The sequence below is a fragment of the Anopheles nili genome, chromosome 2, assembly GCF_943737925.1.
Source record: "Anopheles nili chromosome 2, idAnoNiliSN_F5_01, whole genome shotgun sequence".
Taxonomy (NCBI): domain Eukaryota; kingdom Metazoa; phylum Arthropoda; class Insecta; order Diptera; family Culicidae; genus Anopheles; species Anopheles nili.
Window position 1 is genome coordinate 16,436,632 of NC_071291.1, and position 26,462 is coordinate 16,463,093.

The 26,462-nt window shown below is 48.0% G+C and overlaps 2 protein-coding genes across 2 annotated transcripts; one reads left to right on the top strand and one right to left on the bottom strand.

Annotated features, from left to right (window-relative positions):
- Positions 1 to 21,684: 21,684 nt before the first annotated feature.
- On the top strand, positions 21,685 to 22,307 carry LOC128730347 (probable small nuclear ribonucleoprotein G). Its single transcript, XM_053823392.1, has 3 exons — positions 21,685 to 21,929; positions 21,998 to 22,145; positions 22,208 to 22,307. Exons 1-3 carry the CDS (start codon positions 21,898 to 21,900, stop codon positions 22,256 to 22,258), a joined length of 231 nt encoding a protein of 76 aa, XP_053679367.1. The 5' UTR covers positions 21,685 to 21,897; the 3' UTR covers positions 22,259 to 22,307.
- Positions 22,308 to 24,198: 1,891 nt separating this feature from the next.
- LOC128730346 (mitochondrial outer membrane protein SLC25A46) lies at positions 24,199 to 26,007 on the bottom strand. The gene is made up of 6 exons (XM_053823390.1): positions 25,886 to 26,007; positions 25,641 to 25,807; positions 25,262 to 25,544; positions 25,139 to 25,195; positions 24,851 to 25,066; positions 24,199 to 24,782 (listed from the first exon to the last, which is right to left on the bottom strand). Exons 1-6 carry the CDS (start codon positions 25,924 to 25,926, stop codon positions 24,245 to 24,247), a joined length of 1,302 nt encoding a protein of 433 aa, XP_053679365.1. The 5' UTR covers positions 25,927 to 26,007; the 3' UTR covers positions 24,199 to 24,244.
- Positions 26,008 to 26,462: the final 455 nt, after the last annotated feature.

Consider the following 26,462-nt stretch of genomic DNA (forward strand, 5'->3'; position numbering starts at 1 on the left):
GCTGTCAGCGTCCAGGTTAGAGGGTCCTTTGTAACGATGTACGCCTTGTATGTTCCACTTCGAGCCAATTTGGCTTAAGAGGCAGAGTATTTGTGACTGATATCGTGTCTCCTTGCTCGCTGAATCATACACACGGTGGTGCTTTCTCTTACCTACATGGAGCGCCAGCCGCCTGGCAGGACCGTCTGGCTGGGTTGCTCAAGTTCCCACACCGGGTGGACTCGTAGCGAGTGGAACAAAAAGAACCCCCAACAAAGAACATGGTCAAGAGTGTCTCGAGTCGAATAGAAACATTAGGTGTAAAAAATAATAGCACTCAAACCGACAAGTGAAGCCGCTCAGGAGCCATTGAGCCGTGGCAGGATGTCGCACAAGGTAGCTGGAGCACACACCCCGGAGCAGGAGCAGCAAACGTTCGATGTGAAAGACATTTATTGTTACTTCTGTGTCATTTTTTACCACCCAGCAAAGCTCCACCAGCGCCGCCAAGGTGCAAAATGTATTCTCTGGGCATGCTCCTTTTTGTGCTCCTGCCGTCAAGCGACTGTTAATCGTACATGCAGGAGCGCTTCTGCTCTGTGACCCGCGACATGCACTGCATTGTTCATGAGCGGCATATTAAGCCCTCATCAGTGGCGGTTGTGGCCAAAAACACTCCTAAGTACGCGTGGGACAGAAATCGTTACAGGTTGAGACGTCCCATAAAATGATAATTTCCGGGGATCAATAACAACGCACTCGAAGTAAGCTGATTGCGAATATTAAAGCCATAATGGGGGCTCTCGGGCTGTCTGGCGCAATTTCGCACGCCGGCGATTTCTCGGACATTTTGGCCACCGGACTGGAGGAACCATGAAAGCACGCCGAAAAAGTGGTGCAAGTAGAAAAAAAGAGCCCCTTTGCCAGAGCGAATAGCCGGGCGCGACCGGCACAAAGCGCGACCGGCGATAACAAAGTGTAGCCTAACAAACGGCAACGGCCTCTTCAAAGGACACTTTTGCTCCCATTCTCCGAAAGCAACACTGTGCCACGGACCAGGCACAATTCAGCCGTTTATTGCAGATAAGTGCTTTCGACATTGCAGTTTTCCGGTTTTACGCGACCACGCTTTCGCGAAGTTCCACAGGGTACGATTGGAATGAATATGAAATGCTCGCTCGAAGCCAGCTTTCATTCTTTCGTCCTTTTTCATACGCCTTTGGTGTATTTCTTTTTTTTTTTAATCGTTGCATCCGAAGACGGCTGTGGAGTGCAACACGCAAGCAAGTCCAACATTTGTCAGGTTCACAGGGTTGAAACAGCGCCCTGCGGTCGAAGAACGATCTAGCAGGCTGGCATATCGTGGTATCGATCACCAAGCCAACAGCCAAACTGCACGGAAATGTAAGACAAGCACTGTAGCTGGTGGTCATGGCCATCAGCCGTGGCTGGTTTCCGTCTGATGTGGAAGGCTTTCAGTTGAACAGACATCGTTCCGGTGCAAAAGAATCTTTCATCACCATTAGCGTGGTTCTCGATGCTGGGCTGTGGTTTGTCTCGCAACCCACCAGCGAACGCGCCGAGTGGGCATACTGGAGTGCTTCTTTACATCACGGGGGTGGCTTACACCAAGCCCGGGGTCGACTACTATGACGATGTGCCCGCGAAAGCGCGCTTTGCGCCTTTCGATGTACGCGAATTGGCCAGTGTGATGGTGTTTCGTTGCCGGCCGGCGCCTTTTTGTGTCCTTTTGAACGCGACTCATTTCAATTTCGTTGATTGAACCGTACGGTGGTGGGCGACCGCTTCGAAGAGGGCAGCATTGCAGCGAATTTAACGGCCACTTTAACGAGCAGTTGAATCTTTCTTTTTCATGACGAATTTCTTGAATTATTTGTCCGCCCTTTTTTTCCGATGCCAGGTGGAGAGAGTTGAAGATCGAGCGAAATCCAATTCAACCTGCTGGTGCTGCTGTTGCTGTTTGCAGAAGCACTCGATGGTTTGCGAGATGAATTAAAATGTCCAATAGCACGAACATCCGGGCGTTAGTTGCGCGTCCTGGCGTTCCGGTATTGCATGCGAAGTCGGGGAAAATTTGATGTAAGATTCCGCCAGCACGACATTTCAATAAATCCCCTCAGCAGGCAGCACTCCCAGTGGGGGCGCAGGTTTTGAAGCAATTTCTCACAAATAGGCACATGACTAACACGCAAAGTAATAAGCGCCACACGTCACCGTGCTACGCCGGAAGCGTGCGAACGAGGAAAATGCTTTGCTAGAATTTATGCACACATGACGCGTCAGACATTTAATAACGCCAGATGAAAGACTTTTCCGAAAAGAAGTCCACCGAAACGGGTGGCCCGGGTGGCGTGTCCTGGGAGACGTGCTGGGCCGTATTGAACCGTAGGTCTGAAACCAAGGGCGTGAAAGCTCGACAAATACAAGCCCATTCACATAGGCGCACTTTGCGAGCGCAAATTAATTAGCACTCGCGAGCAAAACATTCCAAAACACGAGCGCCCACTCGAAATCCTATATTACAGTAGCTGCTCGCTCCGGCCAGGAGACTGCAGCCGGTGAAGGAACGGGTTCTTTGAGTGCTTCTCGGGCACATAACAGCAACATAAACGACACACATAGCAAAAAAAAACTAACTTATTCCATTACACAGCTGCTCCGAAATTTACAAGCTTTCATCGAACTCGAAAACAGTGTGTCACAAAAAAAGAAGCACACAAATAAATTCAGACCCTCTCGCTGCAGCTGATGAGCCGCTAATTGCGCATCGATCACAGGATCTTGCGTGAGCTGTGCGACTTTCCGGTCGGCAAAGTGTACCACCGACGATGGGCGTCTTGCTCGCACGAATTCGCAGCCTCCGCACGCACCAGATGGTGGGTTTGTTTTCCGGAAAATAATGCACAGATTTTCGCAGTCCCTTGGGCTCGGCACATGCTTTCGCGAACTTTCTCGCTAAAGTTTTTAATTACTGTGACTTTCACGCTCTCGCAAATGGGTCCTGTTTATCACTTTCCTTTTCCGCCTTTCGCTTCACGATTTGACGGTTTTTCTCCAGCAATGGACAAGTGTGGCATGAAGAATGGAACAGCAGCATAAAGGGGGAGGAAAAATAAAGTCGCTTAAAGTTCATTTATGAAAATGACACGTTTGCAGGAAGATTAAAACAGCGTTGAAGTTTGCTGCTATGATTATGAATCCACCACATCCGTTCTCTCTTTTCTCAGGGCGCGTATGTTGTCAAGAGCTTTTAAAATGCTTCACGGAAAATAAATAAATACACACAGGGGAAAATTATCTCACCACCCCAATCAATTCTCTGCAATTATTGCTAATGCCATCCTTCAAGCTGCACGGTATAGCAAAGTTCAACGTTTATTTGCGACATAAACATACTATTTATATAATCATTCTCTTTTTAGCACCGCTTTTGCTCCACCCCGGAAGCTACCCGTGGCGCAACATCAAAGCACTGCGCATGTCGTACTTGACCGTGTTATGTATTAAACTTTCACAAGCCCGTATCCGGTATGCGAGACGTGTCCCGATCCCGATCCCTCTACGTATCGATGCACTTCAAAGCGGTCCTGCTTCTCGTTAATCTGCTAAGTGTCGGGCACTTGTGTGCACTCTTTTCCACTGTCCACTGAGCCGGAAGTAAAGAGTGGAACCGCAAACCCCGCTCGGTTCGCTTCGGTTACAACGGAACCGGAGGATGTCGTCCTCGATCCATACTAAGCCGTCCCATAATTACATATTACCGTCACTCTTTCTAATTTTAATGAACATCTGCTTCCGAAATAGCCCTTGACCGGGCGGTGGTTCGTGGTCGGGAATAGCTCAGCGATACCGAGTGTTGGGCTTCGTTTAATTACTCGAAGGGTTTTTGCTTTTTATCTCCATCCCATCACAGGGGATAGGGCAGGACAATAAAATTGGGCTTTCGTTTTGATCGGTTATAATGTGTATCCGTGCGTGGTAGCGGTTTTGCAAAATCGTGTTCTATTTATTCTGGCTAAAAATCAAATCCCAACGGCTGTCGATGGTAGATCTACACCGTGCATCACCTGCAACCACCGATGGCCAGCCTTACGGCCTGCAAACAGTGCAATTTGCCAAAACAAATTAAGCTGTGTGCTTTGGAGAAATAATACGATTTACCTAACCGAATTGGGTGAAAAAGTTGCGGCAAATGCACGTGAATTCAAATGACTCGAAAAGCAGCTACAAACGCTCTGCCAACGATCTGCTGCCAGGCCAACAATCCCACCGGAAACGGATGCTGCCGACTCGGCCGTGCAGCCATTGTTTTCGAATCGAAGTAATTTGAGTCAATTGCTGCCACTGCAAAATGCATTCCGTGCTCATGAATACTGCAGTAAGCAGGAATAGCGTTGACGGGCTGGCTGTTTGCGCATTTGCAGCCTCGTCAAGACGGGTTGGCCGCGTGGCGTACGCATGCAAATAATCATAATTTTCGGGCGCGTCCGTGAAACACCCCCAGAGCCCGAGAAAGTTGCTGGTTCGGTCACACGCGCTGAGCAGAAACAAATACCGACCACCACCACGGGCACCGTTGACGAGCGGCAATAATCAAATCAAATTACATTTTACGAGCTCCCCGAGCACCAGACCAGGGCCGGAGATTGTTGCAAAATGGAAATGATTCGTCCGGGCGAGGACTCGGGCGAGGATAATTATTCCATCAAATCATAAACTACCGTTTTACACACCGTACCAATGGGGGAGGGCTGCAATGGTGCTGATATCATTTAGAATCACCTCCTGAAAGCACCATGCTAATGGGTGTACGCGTGTGTGCCTGGGTGTTTTTTTATGCGCGAATGTAAATACCTTCTAATAATTATTGCCTGTAATTCCGCTGACGACCTGGCGACCGGGGACGTGATAATATTCAACGGTTCGACTAAAACGGTGCATTGTTTTAAAGCCTGCCGTCAGTTGTTTATAGTGCATGGTTCCCAACTCATCCACATTTTAGCACGCCTTTCGAGACAACTGTACAAAGCGTTGCATTAAAACCGGATGAAATGATGGAAAACATTCACAAGCACCTTTTATGCGAAGGAAAAAAAAATCACCCATAAATTCAATCGCAACCGTGATTCATTTCCTTCCCATCTGTTTGTAACCGTCACCGATCTCGATCGATCCCACGTTTAAATGCGGGCGGATTACAACTGCATCGTGTTACTGACGGGTTTGCTAACGGTTTTGCGTCATTCCACTCACAGCACGTACGCTTCATGTACTATGGACGACAAGCACTTAACCGATTGAAGCTGGACATTTCAACCGAAGCGAATATGTTTTGCATCGGCTTCCGAGTGGTTGTCGGAGCGCACAAACCCAACCATGGCCCGGTTTCGTATCTATATGCAAATACGACGGATTTTAAAACCACACGAAAAATCTCCAGCCCGTCGCAGAAAACGCGTCCACAATGGAAACACACGGGAACCCAAACACCAGGTACGTTTCACTCGTTTTACTGCAGATAAAAGTCACCGTTTGCACGGCAACCGAAACCCCATTCGTTCGGGCTAATCAAGCGAGCATATTTTCTTCGATTCGTCGAACTGCACCGATCTCCGGCAGACGCGCAGATGCTGGCGCACCGATTTGCGAATCGAGCGGCATTTTCGATCCCGCTAATGCGCTTCACGGGTGGCGGCCGATTACAGTACCCGGTTTATCGCACCCCAGCGGTAGGTTTACGCCCTTTTGATGGTTGTATTTGCAATCAGTTGGTCGCGGTGTCATCTTCGGCCGCGACAAAAACCGCACCCTTCACAGTGGGAAAGCTTCACCGCGCCGTTCACTCGTGTGCCGGCTCGTGTTTAGTTCCATTTGTTTTCTGCTCGGGGTGGCCTTCCTGGAGGCGGCGTTGCATAAAAATGATACTCGGGACAAATCTCCCATCTAGATTTATGTTTTCGATAAACAAAAAGCTCTCCCGATCGATGTGTCGCATCTTCGCCATTCCTCGCCCGCAGCGTAAAAAACCTTTGAAGCGAAGCGGCGTCAAAGCAGGCGGCTCGCTTTTGCTGCCAAAACATGCGAAACCCTGCGCCCATTGATGAGTTTTTCCGCCAGGGCAGATTACGAACACTTTGAAGCGATGCTGGAAAGAGGGTGGCAAGCGGAAAAGGATGCTTCGAGCCCGGCGGCATCCGATCAGATAGCTCCGATGAAAGGGAAACAAACGCGTGTGGGATGAGAGAGAAGAAATAGAAGAAGGAGAAAAATCACGGAAAAAGGGATAAGATGGGAGGACGTGTACGAGAACGCGTTCGGCCGAAAAGAAGCACCGTAGGGGCTTCTGGCACCACGAGACGACGTTTGCAAAGGACTTTGACTGACGTCGACGCGATAGGGCGCACGAGCCGTGGCAAGGAAATTGGGTCGGGAAACGAGAAACCAAACCCAGAGTGGCATGCCAGAATCCGAAAAGCGGATCGCAAGCCATCCCCACTATCGGGCAAGATTTCCCACGGCGTCGCTCGCTGGGGGCGAAAGTTCGAGGAAAGCTCCCAATAAAAATCATGAATAGCCATTTTTTACGCATGCCATTCTCGGGAACGAGCGTGCCAGAGAACGGGAGTTTGATGTTGCGCGTCAGTATGTTCTAAATCATCCACTGATGGATCGGTTCTTTCCATTACGGCTTTCGGTGGAGTGGCGACTTGGGCCAACGGGACGTATGCTGCGTCTTGAAATGGCTTGACAAAAGGGTTTATCCTTTCGTCCGGCTCTTAACGGTCATTTCTATGCATGGGGTCCTTTTTTGGGGATTTTTCGGTGTTTTATTTTCTCGCCCAACCTCACCCGCGGACTGCCTCGGGTTGTAATGGAAATCGGGAGCACAGGAAAAGGGGGTTGTTGAACAAATTCCTCGCGCTACCCTAATCCTAAATCCGAACCGGCTGAACTCATCCATTTTAATTTTTGTTGTCAAACAAACGAACAAACCCACGCGACAACAAAATGCCCCGCCTTCGAGGGCCGCACAATTTGTAGCCGTAAAGTAAAAGATTGTCCCATTAATGACTGTGTCAACTGTGCGTTTTTTTTTACTTCCTTGCATTCCTTCTCGTGTTTCACTGGAAACACTTCTCAAACAAACACCGTAATTGGTTCGTCGTCATTTTTGGGGGCGACAAACACGATCGACAGCCTACACGAGCTGCCCGGCCAGCCGCCACGTGTACAACAGCGTGCATACAGCTTGCATCGCATGCCGCTAATTAATTAACTTTACAGCTCGCGAGAAAGTTTCCCGTAATCGTACCGGAAAGAATTGGATTGGCTGGCTGCGTTATTCCTGCATCATTGTTATCGCAGCCGAAACGCGCTCTCGGTTTTCCTACGCAAAACCAATTTCAGCGCGACGATGCCGCAACTTTCGTAATTAAAGCCCTGCCAAATTTAAGGCACACACCGTCGTACCGGGCGCCTGTTTTCGTGGTCCACGCTTGAAAAACTGACACGTGGTACCATTGCCAGGCGTCCCATAACACGATTACCCGCTCCAAAACCGATCGGCTGGCGAGAACGATGGTTGCATGCGGCGATGGTTGCTAGGATGGTGGGATTTTTTTCTCATTTTTAGGCTGCATGCTGCACGGCGTACGGCAGGAAATTGTACGACATATACCTTAGCAGCTTCGCCGCTAGCTTCGTGCAAGCGCGACTGATAATAATTAGATTTTTCCTTTCTGCAATCTTCCACGAATCGTCACGACGACGAATGTGCCGTTTGACCGTTCGGCGAGCCTTGGCGCAGCCCAGGGATGCCCAGCCAGGATGGCAAGCGCAAAATGCTGCAGCCATGATCTTTGCAGCGAGAAGGCAATTATTTCGCCCGCCCTGACACGCCAGCGCTCGTTGGGCCGTTTATTTTCTCGCTTATGAAACTAATCATCACTCGATCGTTAATATTTTCCACCGTACCGGCAATAAAACCGTCCCGGTGGTCGCGTGTAGTTATTGTCGCGTGAAGATGGCGCTCGTGGCGTCTTTATTGTACCGTCGCTGGCTTCGACGAAGTTCATCCAAATCTCGAGGGACAACCGGCATAAAATGGTTCGGCACCGCGTGTGCAGCCACTCTTTAAATATGTACTTAAATGCAAAAACAAAAAAGGCGGAATGATGCCTCCAGCAAAGTGACTGTTTTATGCAAATGAGAAACGGATGACCGACGTCACGCAGCACCAGCTGCTGCGCCAGTTCGTTGGTGAACCTTTTCGGTGGGGATCTTCTCATTACTGCCGGCGTATGGCTTCCAAATGAAGAGCCAGCCGAGCCTTTATCCAGCATTAATTACAGTCCATTGGCAACAGAACCCCAGATTGGTCGCTTGATTACGGTCGCGATTTTTGGGAGTGGCGCGCACGAACAGAAACATCTCCCTGCAAGAGAAACACGCCACTTCGACGGTCAACTTTTCCCTCGGTGACCCTCGGTGTGCCGGCATCCGTGAGCGTGTTTATGTGCGGCCATCGTCGTGGCATTTTGGGGAATGTGGTAAAAATGCATGAACGACTGCTCGAGTTTTCCACCCACCCGTGGGACGTGGGGGTGAGTTTCGCGAAAGGAAACGGGTCAGTCGTTTGTAACGTAGATAACACAAGGAACGTGGTGCGGGGAGGGGGGAGGACCCGTTGGTGGGAAAATGGGGGGGTGGGGGCGACTTTTCAAAGCCATAACACGAAAGAGGCAGTCGTTACGAAATGCACCGACAAGGGAAACACGTTCGACTGCACACAGCATAAAACCGCCCGCTCGCGTGCCACCGCATCGATGCACCACCGTGATGGTGTGCGTGCGTTCGTACGTGTGCCGAGCGAGTGCACATCCGGAAAATCCGCACCCCCCGTTCGACGTGTTTTCGGGCTGTGTGAAATTTTTGTTTGATTTCATCTCGAGCTCGCGCCCCACCCAGGGGCCAATGGAGTTGGCGTGGGCGCCAGAAGGGAAGTCCGGCAGTAAAGCACCAAACATGGCACGGCCTTGCGGCTGACCGAACCCCCCCCAACCCCCTTTGGGGTTCCCGGGTTGTCGAGTTTAGCGGGCGCCGAGTGAGCAACTACTCTTTTCCGAGTGATTTAGCGGCATCACGACGTTTCAAAGCTGGCTAACCCCCGAGGATGCAAGCCGCGAGGACGAGGACAAGCGGGATGTGTGTTTTCTCGGAAAACAATATCTGCCCGATTGCTGCGGAGATGCGGTTGTCCTGGCGCCGACACCGAGTCCTGGCGCCGGGATCATCCTCTCAGGGAGTGGCTCCCGCAGGCAGCTCGGAAAAACTGCATGAAAATGATGTCACACGAAAAATGGCATGTACACCATCAATTAAAGTGACTGCTTTTGGACCGCGCACACGCTGGTTCCCGAGGACCGATGTGATTTGGTGAGGGCGAGGGCCACCGGGTTAGGCCACCACGTGGCTGTTTAAAACACAGAGCGCACAGTGAGAGTGTGTCGGTGCCAGCCGCCACGGTTGCCATCGGCAGCAGCGGTGCTGGCTGAAGGACGTAATTTATAGGGCTCTAGCTTGCACACGCAGCCGGGCCCGGAAGTCGAGCTCTGCATCGGGGACGACGACGTTTGTGTCGGGTTGCGCGTATGGCGCGTGTCCAAATTTTGGCCAACGGTGGTCGTTTCTTCGAGGCGACGAACGATTTCGCGCACGGTCCCCGAAACCTCCGGTAGCCTGTAATGCACGCGCGTGAGTTTGGGATTTGTCGGGAAAGATAAATTAATTATTAAATTCCTCGGCCATAATTCTAACGTGCACACGAATAGTTGCATTCCTGGTACGGTGTGCCATCAAAATTCCTCCGTTCGGAACTAATGCTGAAGAAAGACGAAAGCCCACGCCCTTGGCGAACGGTGAATGAGAAAGTGGACGAAAATTACCCAAAATGTTTCCACGGGTTGCTTTTTCTTTCTTTCTTTTCCACAAACAACAAAATACACCGTTTCATTTGGGAGCCTAGCAACGGCAACAAAATTTACGCGTTCAGAGAAACGAACCGTTCGGAAAATCGGACGCTGCCATTTTGCTTTTTCCTAGGAAAACATCAATCGGTGGTAACCCCCGAAAGGAGAATAAATCGCCACCACCAAGCGTGGGGCTCAAATCTCGCTCACAAATGAATTCAAACCCGGCCTTTAGTGGCGTACGCTTTCATGCACTGTGACGCGAAATGCGTGCGCTTTACAACGCTGTAACACCGCCAGCAGCGAACTTGTTGACGCAAGCCCACAAAAACCCGCGAAACGGCAAAACACCCAATAATCCCCGCGGTTCCGTTTGCCTCAAAGTAATCTAGAAAGTAACGATGCGGCGGGCCCGCACGAAAATGTTCACTTCCACCATTAATCTCCATCCCGCGAGCCGAGCACGGAAAACACCACCCTTACAAAGCATCACCGGCCGGCCATCGGTCGGATCGTCCTTTCGTGGCTGTGGGGGAGCTTTTCCTTCCACCTGCGTGGGAGGGTGGGGTGGGCTGAAAAATCGCTCCGAATCCGACGCGCCCGAAAGCCAACCGAAAGCCTCGGCGCTTATAATTTATTCCGTGTGGGCATTTCATAAATTAATACACACCGTTTGTTATCTTTTAATCCAGCCAGCGTGGTGTATTAGACGGTTGCGCTATTCGCACCATTCGAACCGTGGCCGCGTTTGGCCCCCGGTTTCAACCGAAAGGTTCTAAGCGGATAAACGAGCGTCCCATAAAACGGCAGACCGCGGCGAGCGGCAGAAATATTAATTGAAATCCACCTACCATTGTCTATATGCCCGCATCCGGTTCGGCCGGCCAGTTTGCATCGGATTGCAACAACCGAACAACACCAAACACCGAACACTAAGCTAGCATTAATCAGCCACCGGTGGGTGAACCATCGAGATATTTGACCACGCGAGAAACCCAACGCCCGGCTGGATGCTGTCGATTAAATCTTATCGATCGTCAGCAGCTCATTTGCAGCTTACGCTCCAGTGTGGCAACATTGTTTCGCCATCCAAACTGGCGGCTGTAAGCTGTTCAAACACCTCCCGGAGTGATGCGAAACGAATGCCCGCACTATTCGGGCGTAATTCTGTAATTCGGTAACGCCAAATCAAACAACCCGGGTGCCGAAGCGTTTGATAAAGAATGCACTTGCGTGCGATTGCAATTTGCGGGCGAGTTTTCCCACTTACGGTGTCGGACACATCCGGACGGCATATGCCCATCTTTAAACCGCCATTTTACAACGGTCTAATTAGTTGCGAAACATGTTTAATCCCCGGTTCCTGCAGCGGACGGTGGTAGTCTGGGTTTGTTTAACGGGTCCCAGGGTGGGAAAATAGGACCCTAAAACTCCCCTGACGCGGGGGCAGCAGCAGTGCACCGACGGTCAATTAGACCCGGAGCCCCTTTTCCCAAGCCCGATATCGATAGTCCGCCCGTGGGGAAACTTTGCCGTGAGTCAATCAGCACCAGAAGCGGCACCCTGCGGTAAACTTCCCTGACATGGGTAAAGTTGGACCGTTCCTGGCAGCCGGCGAAATTGTCGTGGCCCGAGGACGATTCGATCCCACCACCGGGAGATAAAGGACCCCGGCTTTATCCTTGGGTCACGTGGGAAGGTGGGAATTGTCACTTGCGCGCACCGGCATTGATGGGCGCACTGGGGCGAAATCCAATAAATATTTCCCACATTCACGCACGCGATAAGCGAAGGAGACCCTTTGAAATCAGCGTGGTACCGGTCGGTTATGAGGGCACTGACGGTTATGATTATGATGTGCTCGGAAAGTTTCCGAATAAACTTCAGCCGAATCGAAGCAAACGGGACATCCGTGGGACGATTGTGAACGGAAATCTCTTTTTTTTTTTAAAGAAACTCCCATCGATTGCAGCAATTGATCGAGGTTTTTCAGGGGGGTGTTTCTCCCTTGGCAGGAAAAAAAATGAAAGAAACCCTGTTAAGGGGGTGGTTTAGTACGGAACCACACCGTTAGTACGTCCCGCAGTTAGTACGTTTGCCATTTTCCCTCCAAACAGAGCATGAAATGGAGCGTACTTGACCATTTATCTTTAACTCAACCGATTCCATCCACCCCCTGGCGGGTTGGGTTTTCCCATATTTTCCAATCCATTTCCTCGCCATCGGTAACACAAGTGGCGTTCCGTTCCCTCGGGGAAAACCCATGCGAGATGGAAGCAGCCGGTGCAGCGTGTGCTTTTGTTTTCTGCCTTCCCGCACTCGACGTGTTTTGCTTCATTATTTCTTGCCCCACCACTATCGGCACTTTCGCAAGCTCGAACGAACAAAGCCGAATTTCCGTCGCAAACGAAACTAGCGGCGCGTGTACGTGACAAAGCTCCGCTCCGGGCAGAACCGTCTCCGGGGCGAAATGTTTTGCGTTTGCGGAAAATTTGTCACGTAACAACCGTTCCGTCCATTCCCGAAACAACAATGCAATCGACCGGCTCAATTCGTGGCTTTCGTTAGCATTAGAGCGGATCGGAGCCAGCTCCCCGTGCTGCCGTGCATGCCAGCTCGAGTGGAAAATTGCCGGCCTCATCGATGCTGACGTGTCCGGTCGCGTTCCCGCTATCCGTGCCAATCATCTTGGTGTGTAAATTTATGCCAGCAGCGCATGACTTTTGTGGTGGCCACATCCGTTAAGGAGTTTTCCTCGGGCGTCCCCTTCGCTTTCCACGGAACCACTCTGTCCCGGGGGGGGGGGTAGTTGATGCACCGGACGGGGTTTGCATTTCCTCGAATGATGAACCTGTTTCCCTCGAATCGCTCCAAGGCGTACTGGCCAGTGTAGAGAAATCTTCCAGCCGTATCCATAGCAACCGAGCTCTTTCCCGAGCACTGCGATGCTGCCCGATGGACCCGGTGGAAAATGCAGTGGAAAATCAGAGCACCATATTCACCCGGATTCGATTTAATCTCTTCAAATGCTTTTTCGTCCTGCCCGCACGTGAACGCCTCGCCCCGTCCTGTCAGTGGGTGGTCAAATTTAATTTATTTATTTATCTGCCGAACCACCGGCTTTCGGGCGCAATCGAACGGAAGTGTGTGCGGCTTTAAAAAGCAATTCGACAGCATCCTTTCGGCCTGGCTCCACAATCTGCCATTCCACGCGTTCCATTCCATTCCATTTCAACCACAAATGCCGGCCCTTCGAACGGAAGTCGAAGCAGCTGGTTTTGGGGCTCGAAGCTTCGCCCACCGGCATCCAGCGGTCGAATCGGGAAAAGGTACGTACACTTGGCCTTGGTTGACTTGCCGATTACCGTATTCTAATCCGCGTTCCCGGTTGCGATTTCGAATGCACCTTCCAGCCGGAAAGTGGTGCTAAAAGCAATCTTCCGGCGCCCGGTGCAATCACCGGATCGACTTACTTGCCAGGTGGCGTTGGGGTCTTTTCGCCTTTTCGCCCGGCAGCGAGGCCAACGTAATGGGTGTGCTAAGTAGTGAGTGATTTGCAAGGGGCATTTTCTTTCATGGGAAACTGATTGCATTTCGCAAGGTGCGATCGTTGGCTCCCCTTTCCGGATGGCCGCCCACGGATTATGGGTGCGATTTTTCTTCCCCCTTCGAACGTTCGAATATTCGAGCCCACTTTTTTCCCCCCTGTGTGTCTGTGGCACGTTCCCCACCCCCGAAAAGAAGGAGGCAAGAAAAATTGAATTCCGGTTGGGTCAGGCAGAAATAAATTACTTCTCGAAATCATAATCAAGCGGCTGCGAACGAAGCGAGCCATTTGCATCTGCCGAAACCCGGTTGCAGATGGGTTCGAGTCATACGAGAGATAAAATACCAACGTCGGCCGTCGACGGACGACGCAGGACTTCATTCCAGCAAACACGAATGGAAATGGGGTTCCAATAAAAAATAAATTCCTAAGAAAACCCACCTCTCCCATTTTAAAAGGTAAAAACAACCTCTTCGCAAAGCGTGAAATGTGTGCAGACAAAAGTGTCCCTTCGAGTTCGAGGGTAAACCCGGCTCCATGTGCAGCCACCCAGCTAAAGTCACCTTTAAAATATCGCTCAACCAAATCGAGAGATGAAAAATAATTTCCCTGATTAGGCTCGGCGTGGCTTCATTACGAAATGGCAGGCACCCGTGGCGGCGACGCCCACATCGGGCACCGGGCTTTGGATGTAAAGGGAAAAAAAATCTTACAACGATCCCGTGAACATTAGTAGAAACATTTGCTTTAATGCCGGTAATCCTGGGAACCATTCTCCGTGGTAACGGTTTTTGCGTGTGTTTTTATTTTACCGAAGGACCAGCCCATCTTCCCGTTTGGCATTCCCGGTGGTCTGATTAATCCCTTTTTAATTACCTTCCCCAGGAAACGACGCGTACGGTACGGCTCACCTTTAATGCCGCTGGGCCGATGGGGCCCGTTGTTTCGATTTCGTTCCCATTTACAATGCAGATTAATTGAACCGAACATTACTCACGGGCTTGTAAGCGTTGGGAGCCCTTGCGGAGTCGGAAAAACGTGCGGCGTAGGGAAACGATAAAAGCCCGCAATCTGTCCTGATGGCGCTGTAACAAGCCTTCCGGGTGGATTGATTTCAATGAAAGCATTTCCGCACGTCAAAGTGGAATGTATTTTTTTTTTCGCTCCCTTTTTTTAAGCCGATGTTGAGCGCAAATAAACATGCAGCGTGGTGGAGCGAGTGTGTTTTGGTATTTGCGAGCTAAAAACGATAATTAGTTGCGCATTTCCGCGCTGCCAACGGAGGAAATGAACGCGTCAGGAACGCCCCAAACATCCGCTCGAACAAGATGGATGGCATTCGCTGATTGGAACCAACTACTATCTCCTCTTTCACCCTAAAAGATGCTGACTAAGCTGACCCAACCCAAGATACAAAGTTACACCAGTCGTCGGTTGCAACGAAAGCGATTCGTTTTGGTGGCTTCACATCTCGGTCTCAGTACGGCTCCTAGCCTTCCAATCGAACATCAATCGACCGTACGTCCATTGAACAGCATTTTAAGCAAGTTAAATCAGTATGTTTATCTCCACCCGGCACGATGTTATCCAATACCCTCGGGCGGGCGATCGGGACATGAGAGCGTAAAAGCGACATCTCACGGGCTCTGTTTTCAGTAAACTTGCGCTCCTAACTTCGTTACAGACTTTCCCGCCTGCCAGGCGAAGCCCCAGCGCGAGGGGAAAGTTTTCCCATTCGCCATTCGCTGAACGGAGGGTGGGTGATGTAAAAAAAGGATAGCGAACATCCCCTCGGGGTTGCAATGAAATGGGACACATCGTAAGAAATCCAATTACGGACGATCAATCGCCAAACATCAAAAGTTGGTATCGCGCAGCGTGGCGTCCTTCGCTGCATGCGTAGCTCATTACAACTTACAAGTCGCCCGGAGTTCGGATCATGAATGCTTCTACAGCTCATCAAGATAAAAAAAATTTAACTTTTCCCATTCAACGAGCTTGGTTCCCCGTAGCTGTAGGCATCCTCCTCGCCAGTGGCAGTTTTGTTAATGAAACCAAAACTACAAAAAGAACCCCTTTTAGTTTCGTTCCCAGTGATTTTCGGGAGGCTTTCTGTCCGAAACAATACACACACACCGGTCAGTCGACATGCTCAACATGTCCAACATCAATCAGTCATCGAGCTGATACTAATTTGCTGGACCGGTTCTAAGCTACCATGTGGGTGGCTCGTCATCCTCCGAACGGACCCAATCCCAATGTAATGCCGATGCCGAATAGGGGCTTCAACGAGGTGCCGTTTCATTTCGGACATCGATGCTCCATCGCCGAAAGTTCTTTCTACCACCGAAAGAGGTAACCGTCACGCACTTGCTGCTAATTATGCCACGAGAGTCCTCGATGCACCGGGTTGGACAATGAGGACCTGCATTCGACACTCGTCCGGCAAAGTCAAATGCAAACTGGTATGCCCGTCCTACCGGCTAGGGTGCGATTTGACAACGGTGGCGTTTAGTGCTAACGAAATTGCAGGTTTGGCCCGTCGCAGGGCCAACAAGCTACCAGTTTCAGCCAACTGGCCATGCTTTGGGGGCGCACTAGGGCCGAGTAAATGATTTATAGCCACCAATCGGGCACCTCGGGGGACCGTGGACTGCCACCGTTACCGGAAGACGATCCGGGTCTCATTTCGGAGCACGCTATTCATCCTGGGACACTCGAATCCTTCCGCCATCGGAACCGGCCGGCGGGGATGGACTGCCTGTGACTGCGTGAAAAAGTAATCAAAGTGAAGTTGTAACTGTCATGAAAATCTAATCGCAACATACGCTTCCCAAAGCGCTCCTCGCCTGAACCGTTGTGCCTCCTGGGCGGGTGACAATTGATGGTAAGGGACGGCTTAGGCTGAGCCCGCCATATCCGGTCGTTTCGTTTTTAACATCGTCCCCGTGATCGGGTGGGCACGTGGGCATGGGAATGATAAATGAGTTCGGGTGAGTAATTATTCAAACATGGCAATCTTCGCTTTTGGAATAGGGCTCGCAGGGAAGGACACCCGGACCGATTGGATGTCGAAACAACCGGCAGAGCGTTTACTGGATTGATTTCAAAAATAAACCTTCGTGTCCTTTTCCACAACGGTAGCGGGTTGACCAGGGGGCCAGATAATCGGAAAACTATTTGGAGAACAGCTCACAAAGCGGCTCAAATAGAGAGAAAGAAAGCAAACAAACAAAATGCCCCACAATACCATGCATGTGGAGCGAGCTTTTAAGGACGAAAGCCTTTTGTTTTTTTTTTTTGCTTTTGCTCCTGCCGAACATGCGTTGTTAAGCTGCGGGACTCTCACCGACCGTTGCAGGGTGCAGGCACCGTATCGATTTTCAGTTTCGTATGACAACCGAAATTTATAATCTCCGACCGGGCCTCACACGCACACGGGAAGGTCAATTTATTTAAGCGATGATGAAGAGAGAGAGAAAAAAAGCCTCCACTTTTCGGAATTCCGTTTCCGCTCTATTACCGATACGCAGAGCCAAACAAGCGCCATAATCAAGCGACACGAGAGGTGCGTGAAACGTGAAACCAACTAGAATTGGGTTTTTTTTGGCCATCCCAGGATGCGTCCTTTGGCCGGTTCCCTTCCACGGATCTCAGGTGGTTACGTTGGCTTACAGGCACCGCTTGATAAGCGCAGTTGATTATGCCGTGTCGCCTGCAAGCCTCCATCGAATTCGGCAGAAAGCGACCGAGTGGTGGAGTTAATTGACTCCGTCATCTCACGACCGGCATACGTAATCGCGTACGCGCACGTTGACATGTGCGAATTATTATTCCACGCATCCTGCGCGATTCGCGCGACTCGCCTCGCATTGACGACTAACTTTGCATCGCCGTTGCCGGGGCGACCGAGCGAGGGTGGACCGAATTTGCAGGATTATTATGAAACCCGCAACAAATGAAATCAATCAAAGGCACCTTTTGGGGGTGGCAATCCACCCAAACGCCGATGGAATGTGGAATAAATCCTGTTTTATGGAACCGGATCTACATGGTTGCCATTATTTTGTGGTATTTTTTTTTCATACTCAACTTCCGTAAAAAATCACTCTTTTTCCACCCAACGCCTACTGAGTGCGTGAGCTGAGAAAAAAAATCGAAATTATCAAACATACGATCTACAGCGGGCTGGCTGGGCGGATTATGGGACTCGTCGAAAATACCAAGAGCTCAGCAAATGAGAGGTCAACCGGCTTCGATAAAAACCATTCGGTAATCGGGTTAGTTTTTCGGGGTTCTTCTTGCAAATATGTCGCTTCTACCGATCCCATTGCCTGTGTGGTCGAAAGGGATGGGTATTAAGGCGAACCATTTGATGTGTCTCATGTGTGCTAACTTTGAGCCCTCACATAGCGAAACTTCAGACAGTGTTGTGCATTTCAACAATTTATATATTTTGTCACATTTTATGTCCTTCCTTTTAGAGCAGTTAGCCATCAATTGGAGACACCAAAATCGTACATTCCGAACAACCAACACTACATACAGCTATCAAGGGTGGCTTTTTTTTTTTGGCAAACGATTAACCACGCAACCCGCAATGTGCTTTTCGCGTTCAAACGACTTTCCCTCCAAGCTTCAGGCCGCCTTTTATTCGAACCGCTACCCACATTCCTTTCACCGGAGTGTCCTTTCTTTCGTTTGGCTTCAGTTCGAATCGGTACAGATTATTGTCGAATCGTTGGCACTGGGTGTCGTCGCGCGCCCGCTAATAAAATGGACCGCGAGTCTGGCGGAATTTGTCCAGTGAAGTGGATAATTGAATTTAATTGAAAACGATTGTTAAAAGCCACCGTCGGGCTCGGGATCGCTAGGAGGCGCGTGGCGTAAACAAGCGCATGCAACGCAGGAAATAAAGCAGTTCCTTGCGCCCCCGCGAACGACGTTGGTGACCAACCAACCACCCACTCAAGCCACCCCACGAAACCGTCGTCCTTTTTCACCAATTGCTTGTCCGGCACGATAATTGACTGCGGCGAAGGCGGCAATCCTCCCACATTCCCGTCAGGTTTCCTCTTCCGTATCCTTTTTTTATTCGCCCCATGGCCACCTCTCAGGGTGCCTAGTTCGAACGGGGAAAATTAATACCCCCACCCACGTGCCAAATGAATGCATTTTGCCGGCAAATAAATTGGAAAGCCATCGCGTCGCATCGGGATGGCAAACTTTGTCCCAAACTGTGTTCGTCTTTTAATGAAACGCAAACATCCAGCAACAGGTGAGCTGTCGAAGGATCGCTTTTTTTCTCTCTCTCTCTCTCTCTCTCTCTCTCTCTCGCTTTGTCTCTCATTCCTTCATTCGTTTGTGGATTTCCCGCTCCCGGAAGGATGGAACGTAAGTCCTTCCCCCGGGTAGAGTCACCCTTCGAGAGGGCTTGTTGTCTTCGGCACTTAGTGCACGTGTGGGATACTACTCGTTAGACGTCGAACACGGCCTTTGACGGGCGAATCTCTCTCGGGTCCGGCCAAGACGCTCCTTCCGGTCCACGGTGGTAGCCGAGCATGTCAAACCTTGGTGATTTTCAGCTTCCGTCACCGAGCTCCCGACCCTGCGCCCTACCCACGCTGACAAGGGTAAGACGAACATAATTAATTACAGCTGGCGGCTTTTGTGTGAAGAACCCTTTGCGAAGACACCTCGAGTACTGCCGTGTGCTGGAGCCGGTGAGCTTTACGGAACGGGTAACCATGGGGGTGAGAGAGTGAAGTGGAATGCGTGGTGTTCCCTTCGGAGTGTTATCAATTAAATTGCAATTACTCGGGGCCAAACATCAGTCGATCGGTGACGTGTGTACGTTACAATCGGTACCATTTATCATGGTACTGTGTCCGTCTCCTTTGGCTCCGTCCTTTTTTTCCTTGTTACGTGCCCGAGAGCCATTGGCAGTTACAGAAGCGACGAGATTTGAACACGAACACGGAGATTAGGCCCGGTGTTCCAGTGATGACAGGCTGGAGCTTTGGAATTAATTCTTCTAGTGACATCATTCAATTAATCAGACGTACCACCGTTGATTCGCTATTGTCAATAAATGATGTTTAATAATCTTACAAACAGCAACCCTCGGCGCTATTTTAGGCAGATGACCACCCCAAGACCCTCATTCAATATTGTCTTAGTCCTTTGAACCCACGGAAGCATCTGCGTGACTTGGTTATTGTAAATCACTAGGTGGGTGCATAAAGAATGGAGAACACTGACCACAATCTTGAGCTCTCTTGTCGTTTCTTCATCTGCTAGCGGTCGTGTACCGTTTCCCGGAAGCATGCTGACAAAGTTTGCAACTAATTTATTCGAGCGCTCCTTGTGCTGGACGGAAGGACAAAAGAAGCTTGGTCGTGGCTCGGAAAATCCGCCACATAAATGTGGCATCTGCCTGACGAGCAATCTTCAATCACGGATGCGCGTCGAGGGCTCACGGATAACTAGCAACAGAGGGAAATTGTGTCACTCGTGCGCATTACAACGTCGTCAGCATCGTTCTAGGATCGGTCGAGTGCCACTTGGGAAGTAGTTGCTGAAGCGTGCTGCACGCCTTTTCCATTCCAAAGGCGTGCTTGATAAGATGCCACCAATCGATGGCGAAAATGCAACTATTGGATTGGAGCTTGATGGAGCCGTGCGATGCAATTGCGATTGCACGTTGGAGTGGCTCGTCAGACCACATTGAACGTTGGGAATATGGACACGTTTAGGAAAGAAGTTTCGCACTAATTGAGTGTCTGAACGGCTTAAAAGGTTTCGACTAAATTTGAAACACTATCTGTTAAGAAATTCTCTCAAACAGCATGTAAAGCACCCTACACAGCGTTTCTGAGCTCTCCCTTTCCGGAAGCTTGTTTGTCTTGCCAAAGTTTTCCACGCATTATCACCGGCACCTTTCATCGGTGTCTCGCACCCCCGGCCTAATCCACGAGCGATGCGGGAAGATGGATGGATACCTATCAAATAACTTATCCCCTCGTACAAGCTGATACAAGCGGCAGTCATTTGTATTCCTCTGCCGCTCGGTTATTTTGCTGTTTTGTTTACTCGAGGGGCGAGCAGCCTTATGCGAGCTGCTTGGTCAACAACGTTCCAAGAACCGGGGTTTCGTCCTGAAACAAGCTCTTAAGCGTGACTTTTGATGAAAGTGAGTAATATTGGTAACCCGTTTGACATGATCAGAGCTTAGCGTGCGAAATGTGCGTTCAGGACGAAAGCAATTCTGTATCAAATACTGATTGAGATTCTGGCAACGATTCGATCATCTGGTATTCAAAACAGCCACTTGCTAATGTCCCCGTCAAGTTGCGGCCATTGGTTTCAGGATATGGGCCTTATGATTCAACGTTACTCGTTTCTAGAAATGTCCATGATTTTATCCAATGTTGAACGTTTTAATATCACTGCAAAAGTAGCAATCGTTTATAGGTTTCATACCAGATTACATCATTTAAAATCGCTTCCCTGTTTTGACTAATGTTTTTTCCCCTGCTGCTAGGATCATCAATCATTAACAATAATGAAAATTTATTTACAAATACTTACTTTCAAGGAAGAAGTGTTCTTTTTATTTATAACTGAAAATATTAAAAATACATTGGAAACATTCAATGCATTTATCAAATATTTTTGCTAGAACATTGAACAATGATCATAGAATTTTATAGCTATGGTTTTATAACAATGATAACATGTATAGCTATTGATGATAATCCATTTTTAACCTCATAATAAGCACAGTCCTATAACTATTTCATTTATGTACTTAATATGACTCACGCTGATTTTTGAATTTGTGGAAACGAACTAAATTTGTATATAAACCTTGACCAGCTCGACTGCTCGAATATTCAAATATTAGTTCTTCTTGTGATGACGATAGAAACATTATTAGAAGACAAAATACACTTTTCAAAAATATTCCAAAATCACTTCAGAAAGATTATTAGACAAAACCTCGGTATGATTTTGTTTGATTGATTTCTTATCGTTAAGAAAAAAATCACGTTTTAGATGGCTAGCAAATAAACAATTCCTACGTCAAATTTGACATTTTGTCAATAAATGCGTGCTTGAGATAACTTCGGCGGCGTTTGGCTTGTGAGCATTTTGTAATTTTCCATATTAAATTGGAAGTGCTATTCCTGTATATTCCACAAATTCAAAACTGATTTCTTTAAGATATAGTTGCCTATCTTACTAGCCAGTAAGAGAAGACTTACTAGTTCTATCACGGCGTCTAATAATCGCACGCGAAAAAAGAAGCAAAAGAAGATTTAGCGGCATCGTGAAGATTGTATTTATACATTTCGTGTAAAAGTAGCATTCTAAGCTAAAATGTCGAAAGCACATCCACCAGAGTTGAAAAAGTATGATTTTTCTGCTGTTGATTTATACCTAGTTGACAGCAAATTTCATCAATGTAATACCATTTCAGATATATGGACAAGCGGCTTTCGTTAAAACTTAATGGCGGCCGAGTCGTTTCCGGAATTCTACGCGGTTTCGATCCGTTCATGAATGTCGTGGTCGACGAATCGATCGAAGAATGTAAAGACGGTACTCGAAACAACATTGGAATGGTGGTATGCATAAATTGACTATCGTGTTGCAATAGGTAATTTATTAAAGCCGGTTTGTTTTTTAGGTAATACGAGGAAACAGCATTATTATGGTAGAAGCGTTAGATCGGATATAGAATACAACAAAAATATAATCTACGAATAAAGCCAATCCGTTCTTCTGTATTTCAAGCGTTAATGCCTTTTCATGCCATGCTTGCTCTTGCAAATCAACGCAGAGTTAATATACATATAGAGATTTCACCAGCAATAGTATTCGATCTCCATAACTTACACACGCCGCTGAAACATTGATTGTCCGAAGCTGGCTTAACGGTAGCCAAAACTGAGGATTGTAGGTCTTTGCTACACCTTGTGTTCGACATTCAACCTAACGATTATGTTTCAACTTAAGATGAGCCGATTAAGAGTCCGGTGTGCGTAATCATATCGCAGGACTGAATGAATGTTTTTGTACAGAGAGGACATTCGAACGGCTTTTAGTCAATATTCGTTATTAAAGTATCAGGTCTATGAACACTTTTTCCATACACAGTACAGGAATGCTGCTTCATATCTGTATGATGCCACTCATGAGTACTTGCATCTAATTTGAATTCTGTAACAGAAACGAGAATCATTTTGACAAAAATGTGGATCGCCATCTCATACGGATTTTGAAGATACTCACTTTTGTCATAGTAGTTACACTTCAACAGCTTTTCTCCGTCATGGCGTTTTAAATGCAATTGGTTGTTCTTTTGAGTAAACTTTCCCACAATGTTAGCACGGGGAATTCTTTCCGATTACAGCTTCGGCATGGCGCCTTAAATGAGGTGAATAGTGTAACATGTCGGAAAACTTTTCCCCACAAATGTTACAAACGATTTCCTTTTCTTTATCGTGGCACTCTGAGTGTTTCTTAAGCTTCGTTTTAGATTTGAAGAAACAATTGCAAACAGTACATGTGTAGTATTTGTCTGTAATTTTATCTTTATGCGTCTCTGCCATATGCTTCTTCAAAAGATCTTTCCGTTTGTATGACTGATCGCAATGCTGGCAAGCGAAATTTCGTGATTTCGAATGATTCATCTGATGCATTATCAGGTTATCTGCTCGAGTAAAACACTTTCCACAGTAGCTGCATAATAATGGTTTGGTTTCGTTATGAGATTTCATATGCCGTTTCAAATGTGACTTTTTCCTCAGTACTCGTCCGCAAATTTTGCATTGATTTTCATTGCACACTTCAATAGGAGTTATTTCATTTCTTGTACTATTATTTGCATCAATTACCCTGTCTGTAGAATTTGTAAAGCCGTCCTTTTCCTTCACCTTTAAGACACCAGTTTTATCTTCAGATGCATTTGCACCGACGTCATCGATGGTTTCATTAATTGGAATAGAGCCTTGGGCGACGTCATCGTCTTGTTCGTTGCTCACCTTTAATGGTGATTCCTCCTGATATTCTTCAGTGGCCGAGGCCAATTTTTCAAGTAATTCAGATTGCGCATCAAAAAACTGTGTGTCCTCTCCATCATCTATCTCTATATTCGAATGGCTGATATCGTTGCCCGGGGTAGAGCTATCTATTGGCTGAACGAAAGGATGTTCCTCGGTGAGGGTGCGATACGAGTCGCAACACATTTGTCGGAATCCATACGCATTCCGGAGTTGCTCGGCACACGAGAAACACAATTGACGCGGGAAACCATTCTTTGTACAGGGCTGCAAGAAAAAGCATGTGATTATCCCTCTCCGATGCCACACTGAAACATTCGAAACCTTACATACATCTTGTGAGCAGATTTTGGAGATCATATCGATCAGCGGAATGCCATATTTGAGATCCTTAGTAAACACTGATAACGTACGGGCACTAACATTTAAACATGTAAGGCAAATAAAGTTTTCTAATGAATTCATGCTGAAAGAATAAGTACACCCAGTCGTTTACACAAAGCAACATTAAACATCTAAATGCCACAAAACAAACTTATGTCAAAATAACTACTGCTGCAGGTTTATAAAAAAATGAAGAAAAAAAAACCTTGACACTTATGCGGTTAAGGTTTGAACAAACATATTTTTTATTTTCTCAATTAACGTGCAGCTGCAACATACTACGATATTTCCTCGCTAAGTGAACTGATGCCACTGATGCTCCGGGACATCGTAGCTGAACCGATGGGAGTTTTGCCTTCCAGTTTGTAAAATTCCACCACCTTCGCCGGAGGTTTGCTCGACATCAGCTCTGAAATCTGTGTAATGAACCATTTGCCCAGCTTGATCACGGCCACGTGGGCAGCAAACTGAAGAATCATTGCCCCGAACCCTTTATAAAGCCCGCTGATGCCTTCGGTAGCCAAGGTTTGTCGGTAGCAATCAACTACCCCTTCGTAGCTGGTAAGAATGGGCACGACTGAGTAGCCAGAATCCAGGTTATCGATGATTGTGCGAGTGCCCTGCAGCTGGATCCGGTGCAAGATGGTTTCGAACGGGTAAAAGATCATTTCCGTGGCCATCAGCGAGATCATGGTGGAGTAAACCTCGATCACTTGGCTTTGAGCGGCAAAATCTCGAGTGCGTGCACCACGACGCTCCTCATAGAACGTTACCCGTCTGCACATGATCCTCGTAGATATTCCACGAATAAAAAGCCTAAAACGACACTCATATTAGATGCACCTGTCCCTAGCACATGGATTCATTCAATCGGCCATACTTACTGGCAAATGTATTTGGATAATCCAAGACCTATGCTTGGTCCAACCAAAGCCCATACCGGCAGCATTCGACCCTTCTGCGGTACACTCCAGGAAAGTAGACGACTGGCTCCTTCGCGAAAAACGTCGAAAATACCGGGTTTTTCACTGGCAATGTCACTCTGGACGGTTTCAACGAGTGACGCAGAGTAGAATGGTACTACAGCCGCTATGCTTATGCTGCGCGATAAACAAAGTTAGAAACCAAAGTTAAGAAAATCGACCAAAATTCCGAATAGGCGTGTTTTTTACCATTTTAGCAGCAGATGCTGACCGAATTGTTTAACAGTAGTCTTAGTATTAATTTCCCTGCGATTCAGAAAAAAATATGTTATTAGTAACAACATTCCTTCCGTCCAGCGTGCGTATGCTCACTTTGGCCAGGGTGTAAATTTTGATATCACATCCTCGACCGCCAACGTCATGCCACGAACAAGCAGCACACTTCCGATGCCCTTCCATAGCGTAGTTACCCCTTGGCGTTGGTGCAGATGCACAATTACGGGAAGCAGCGTGAACGGAACCACATGGTAGCGTTTAGCTGTGTGATGCACCTGGCACTGTCTCCGCAGCACAAGAAACGGATGGCATAGCAGGTTCTCCGTAATCAGGCTGATGAGGTTAACGCTTGCACCGAGGTACTTCCGCAACGATATCTCTGCTCGCCATATAAGGAAAGATGCAAAGGGATACAAGCATTACAGAATGTAAACAAATGAGCTTTTTCTCCCTTCCGTGATCTGAGTCTACTCACCATCGTCCGGACTTTCGTACATGGGCTGAACGTTCTTGTGCTTTTGCAGTGGAAGCGTAAGATCTCGCTCAGAGTTGATGATTTGAAATAGCTGCCCATCGTCCAGCGTGGATTTGTATGCAGATGAAAACCTGACATTATCTAACTCATCTTCATCTTCCAGATACCTGCCAAGGGTGAGCAGTGTAAAAATAACAAACAATCCGACGCGCAACTTGCACCGCTCGCTAGAATTCCCGACTCACCGCTCGAAGTCCTCTAATCCAGCCATATAATGGTTGTACATCAGCTACATTTACTCTCAAAACAATTGGTTAGGGAATTGCAAATCGGCACGTTTACCGTGAGACTTTTTGCACAACTTTTCTTTTGCTTTTTACGCAGGTACAAACATTATCGCATACACAGTTGCAGACACGAAAACAGATCTCTGCACCAGTGCAGATTTTCTTATATTAGCACTTACCTATCAAAACATTCAATTTTTAAGCGATCATCATGACTTAAGGTATTAGTTATATTACTTGAATAAAATATTACTGTCCTATTTAAAGGATATCACAATAAATGAATTGGTATTGATTGTTTGCCGCATGCAGCCTTTATTTGTGCTTGCTTGTGCATTCGAGAAGATGTCAAAACAACCACAGATTGTCAAACAAATTAAAAAAATGGATGGTTGTCAATAATCCACTCGTTTGCAAGAAATGCTTTTATTAGCATTATCAAGCTTCCCTCGATTGATAAACAATATGTAAGGAATATTTTCTATTGTAAATGCCCATAAGAATTGATCATTTCATTGATCAACAGATTCTGTCT

Bases quoted from the DNA above. Each gene is read 5' to 3' on its own strand.
- LOC128730347 (XM_053823392.1), top strand. From the start codon at position 21,898: ATGTCGAAAGCACATCCACCAGAGTTGAAAAA. The intron at 21,930-21,997 runs GTATGATTTTTC...ATACCATTTCAG, and splicing joins CATCCACCAGAGTTGAAAAA to ATATATGGACAAGCGGCTTT. The intron at 22,146-22,207 runs GTATGCATAAAT...TTTGTTTTTTAG, and splicing joins GAAACAACATTGGAATGGTG to GTAATACGAGGAAACAGCAT.
- LOC128730346 (XM_053823390.1), bottom strand. From the start codon at position 25,926: ATGTACAACCATTATATGGCTGGATTAGAGGACTTCGAGCG. The intron at 25,545-25,640 runs GTGAGTAGACTC...TATGGCGAGCAG, and splicing joins GTACGAAAGTCCGGACGATG to AGATATCGTTGCGGAAGTAC. The intron at 24,783-24,850 runs GTAAGTATGGCC...GTGTCGTTTTAG, and splicing joins TTATCCAAATACATTTGCCA to GCTTTTTATTCGTGGAATAT.